The sequence below is a fragment of the Sapajus apella genome, unplaced genomic scaffold (genome assembly GCF_009761245.1).
Source record: "Sapajus apella isolate SASKATOON/1434 unplaced genomic scaffold, GSC_monkey_1.0 scaffold130, whole genome shotgun sequence".
In the NCBI taxonomy this organism is placed as follows: Eukaryota; Metazoa; Chordata; class Mammalia; order Primates; family Cebidae; genus Sapajus; species Sapajus apella.
Genome location: NW_022437070.1, coordinates 3752175 through 3756836, shown reverse-complemented (window position 1 = coordinate 3756836; position 4662 = coordinate 3752175). Strand labels below are relative to the sequence as shown.

At 54.3% G+C, this 4662-nt stretch overlaps 1 protein-coding gene across 1 annotated transcript in view; it reads right to left on the bottom strand.

Annotated features, from left to right (window-relative positions):
• Nucleotides 1-201: 201 nt before the first annotated feature.
• Nucleotides 202-4662, bottom strand: part of KCNN4 (potassium calcium-activated channel subfamily N member 4) — a 5482-nt gene continuing 1021 nt past the window's right edge. The window contains exons 2-6 of the mRNA XM_032262849.1: nucleotides 4047-4274; nucleotides 3449-3567; nucleotides 2654-2723; nucleotides 1225-1392; nucleotides 202-765 (exon numbers count right to left, since the gene is read on the bottom strand). Coding sequence (XP_032118740.1) covers nucleotides 1228-1392; nucleotides 2654-2723; nucleotides 3449-3567; nucleotides 4047-4274 — 582 coding nt within the window. The 3' untranslated portion in view covers nucleotides 202-765; nucleotides 1225-1227. The remainder of the gene's footprint in view (nucleotides 766-1224; nucleotides 1393-2653; nucleotides 2724-3448; nucleotides 3568-4046; nucleotides 4275-4662) is intronic.

Here is a 4662-nt window from a genome sequence, read left to right as displayed (position 1 = left end):
GATTTGGACCCTGATCTGTGTGAGTTCAAAGCCATTGCTCTTTGCCTGAGATCTGGGCAGGGGTTTGCCGAGGACTGCCCAGCCTACAGAGCTGGGAGGGCACTTAGGGGAGAAGGCCTCTGAAACAGGTTCAGACAGGGCAACGGTCCTCCACCGGCCTGCCAGTTAGGAGTGTAGACATGTTTAGAGGGAAATGTCAACTTCTGGCTTTGTTTAACATTTATTACAAAGATAAGAGCAGAGGCTGGTGAGTTACACTTCTTCCTCCCCCGCCAGGTGTTCTCTGCAGCTCTGGGAAAATGGTGTCCTCTTTGTTGTTCCGCCAGGGTGTGCCACCTCCTGTCCCACCCCAGCCTCATATCCAGTGCTTCAGCTCGGCCAGCGGTAACCGAAGCCTCCCAGAATCCTGGATCCGGGCCCCCAGTGCCCTCTTCCCCAGAGACCCAGGAGTCCAGCCTCCAGGCACCTCCACTTGTAACCGAGAGCTGGAGGTCGTCCATAGCAGCATAGTGAGAGTGTTTTTGAATGAGGGTGTGCAGAGTGGCGGTGACCATGTTCCCACCTGCGGTCTCAGGTGGGCCAGGGCCTCCCCACTTCAGCCAGCATCCCCTCCAGCAGCCGTCAGCGAGCCAACCCACTCCAAGCCAGGGCCCCCTTTGCTCTTTGCACTTGAGGTGCTTTGTTCAGGGCTGGGTCAGGAGTGGCAGAGAGGGTGTCCATCACCTCAGTCCTGGGGAAAGTAGCCTGATTCCTCCTCCCTGGGTCCTGGAGAGACAGAGAGACTGATGGGCAGGCAGGCCAGGAAGAGGGGGAGCGAGAGTGGGACACACCAAGGTGCAGACAGAAAGCGGTGGGCAGAGGTGAGAGGTGGAGGGTAGGCATCTCCGGGCCCCGAGGCCAGGGTGTGGGAGGGACAGAGACATTCAGACAGAGACATTGGATGGACAGAGCCAGAGAATGTGCCCAGGACAGGCAGAGAGAGAGAGAAAGAGAGAGCAAGCAAAGAGGGAGGAAGGCATCAAGCGTCAGTGAAGGGGAGAATGAACGTCTTTCTTCACTGCCAGTCCAGCCCTGAGCTGAGTCCTTTCTCCAGCCAGTGCCAGAGCTGAAGAGAAAAGGTGGCCTTGTCTCCAGGCCATCCCCTGCCCCCTTGGCCACACAGGGTGCTGGCCACAGGAACCCTTCCTCCAGGATGCCTTCCTGCCCTGGTCCCAGCCCACTCACCAGCTATGTGGCCTCCTGGCTGGGTTCTGGAAGCTGCCGCGGCCCCAGGGCTGTGCTAAGCAGCTCAGTCAGGGCATCCAGCTTCCCCGACAGCGTGTCAATCTGTTTCTCCAGGGCCCGGTGTGAGCTGCTCAGATTCAGCTGCAGGTCATACAGGATCATGTGCATCTGAGGGGGAGGAGAGGGTCAGTGGCGTCAGGGGGCTGACGACTGCCGCCTGCTCCATAGTGAAAGGCAAAGGAACCAACATTGACTACAACCTTATGGTCCTCTCAGGATTATCCTCAATAATAACTGTTAACATGGATTGACACCTACCACATCCCAGCTACCTGCCCAGGTGTTTCCCGGTATGGTTTAAAATCCTAAAAGCCATGGGTAGTGGGAATCCTGTTCCCATCTTACAGCTGAGGAAACAGGCATGGAACAGTTAAATGACATGCCCAAGGCAGCCCCTGAAATAAGGCCTAGAATATAGTAGGTGCTCATTAAATATTTGCAGCATGGATGATACCCGACTTCAACATCCACTCAGTGTTTGACTTCATTCTCTCACTAGGACTCACAGCTTGATCCCTGAGGGTTTGTGAGTTTTCTATGGAAATTCTTGAATTGTGTGTTTTTTGGCTTGATAACCTTCAGAAATTGCCGCCTGCCCATTCCTGTAGATCTGGGCCACCGCCTCCTCACTGAGACTGGCCATGCGGTTTTGGGACCTGCATCTGTGACTGTGCTTACCACGGCACTGGTGCCAGGGGCCACTGTTTGAACTGTCATGGGCTAATAAGAAAAAGCAAAGGCCACGGGATAACCAGAAGGTGCTGTGAGCAGGGCCAAGGGGGTGTTGTGGCATCACTGTCCCTGAGCACTGGCGAAATCAAGTCGTCTCCGCAGAAGGAAGGGGCGGGTGGCTGAGTCACACCTTGGCCGGGCAAGCTTGCATGGAAGTCCCTGTGGCCCTGGGCACCCCCTCCACAGGAGCAGCAGAGATTTTTACGGAAATAATGTCACCTGTTTCCTTGTCAGTGTTGTTAATTTTAATTGTATTTGTTTTGCCGTCTAAGGGCTTGGTTTGTAAATTTGCTTTGGTTTTACTGTATGAGTTGTAGTTGGAAGGAATTTTATATCCGTCCACATGTAAGTAACTTAACCATAAAGATATTTTGAAACCAAACACTGGGGTTCTTTGTGCAATTGTTTTTTTCTAAGTTTATAAGGGATCTGTGCCTTGTGTGAATGTAAAAAGCTGTGTTGGATCATTCATTCCTTCCTTCCTTCCTTCCTTCCTTTTTCATTCAACCACAGACCTTTACTGACAACCTGTGTGTGCCAGGCCCCTGCCAAGGTTCCCTGTTCTAGGGCCAGATTTCCATTCCTGTGGCCTCAACCTCCCCTTTCTTGGAGACCTCCTCCCATGGGATCCTTGTACCTTGGAGACGTCCACCATGGAGTTCACTTGTTCCCGGAGCTTCCTGTGTTTCAGCCGCACCTGGCGGAACCTGTGGGAAGAAGTGGGGAGTCAGTTCTACAAGCCTGGTCCCTAAACATGGCTGTAGCTCAGGGGTGGAATGAAGGAAGGAGAGGAAAATGAAGAAACAGAATAAAGAAGAAAAGTTGGCCAGGTGTCGTGGCTTACGCCTGTAATCCTAGCACTTTGGGAGGCCGAGGCGGGCAGATCGCCTGAGGTCAGGAGTTCGAGACCAGCCTGGCCAACATGGTGACAGCCTGTCTCTACTAAAAATACAAAATTTAGCCAGGTCTGGTGGTGGGCGCCTGTAATCCCAGCTACTCGGGAGGCTGAGGCAGGAGAATCACTTGAACGTGCGAGGTGGAAGTTGCAATGAGCCGAGATCATGCCATTGCACTCCAGCTTTGGTGACAAGAGCGAGACTTCATTAGGAATCTTCACTCAAAAACAAAAAAAGAAGAAAAGTTGTCAAAGAGCTGAAGGAGTGGGAGGGGATGGCTGCACCCTGCATCCCCATGAGCCCCCATCCCCAGTAGAGACCCAGGTCCACAGACACGCCAAGATATGCAAAGACAAACCAGCACAGACATATAGAGGGTCATGCATGGTCAGATCCATGTGGACAGGCTGTTACGTGAGACCACACCTGGGCATCCTGACCTGGGCAGGCACGGACACACACACACCCAAGCTGTGCAGAGAGATGACTGGGACATGGGTGCACACAGATACATGCTCATACAAAGCAGCCCTCACGTGCTGATGGCAGCCAGCAGCCTGCGCTGATGCCTGCGGGCGGCTCGGGACTCCTTCCTGCGAGTATGTTTGTAGAACCTCCAGGCTTCTTGCAGCACTCGGGCAGCGGACTCCTTCATCTGGGGGTGGGTGGGGCACAGTGTCAGTGGAGATAGACCCTTGGGGCTCTGGGAAGGCAGGGCTAGGGCTGGGACTCTTGGGTCCTAGGGGAAGCGGGGTGGTGGGAGGGCTGGACTCATGCCTCTTCAAAGAGGGGTGTCCCCACTGAGCACAGTGGCTCACGCTTGTAATCCCAGCACTTTGGGAGGCCGAGGCAGGTAGATCATAAGGTCAGGAGTTCGAGTCCAGCCTGACCAACATGGTGAAACACTGTCGCTACTAAAAATGCAAAAATTAGCTGGGTGTGGTGGCGCTCGCCTATAATCCCAGCTACTGAGGAGGCTGAGGCAGGAGAATCACTTGAACCCGGAAGGCGGAGGTTGCAGTAAGCTGAGATCAGGCCACTGCAATCCAGCTTGGGCGACAGAGCAAGACTCCATCTCAAAAAACAAAAGAAAGAAAGTGGGGTGTACTGTGGGTGCCATATGCCCATCGTCACCTCTTTGGCATACTGGATATCCATCATGAAGTTATGCACATGCTTCTCTGCCTTGTTGAACTCCAACTTCCGGGCCACCACGGCCACCAGCAGTGCTGTGCAGCAGACCCCCTGTGGGCAGAACAGGCCCTGTGGCATGAGAATGTGCCACCAACTCCCTCCTAAACCTGCCCAACAGCCACAGAAGGCAAGTACAGCCATCCCCAGTTGACAGACAAGCAAACAGGCTCAGAGAGGAGAGCCAAGGTCCCCAGCTCAGAGAGGTGGAGCTAGAATCATAAGTTGTTTATGTCCGAGCCCAAATTTGATGCGTAGTATTCACGCCCACAGGATGGGCTCTTTCATGAAGGGTATGATTGGAGGAGCAAGGGAAGGCTGGGTTCAGGGCCAAAGGCAGGCCTCTGGGTCCTCACTGCTGACGTGGTCCGCCACTGTGTTATGAAGGGTGTCCCTCCTCCTCCCACTCCCACAGCCACTTCCTAGCTCCAGCCCTGTCCTCTCCTTCCTGGACCATCTCCAGCCTCCCACTCACCCTCCCTAACCCCCTGGGCCCACTCTAATCTCCTAGACTTCCAATGCCCTGAACTTCTCAGCCTGGCTCCCAGGGCCTTCCAGG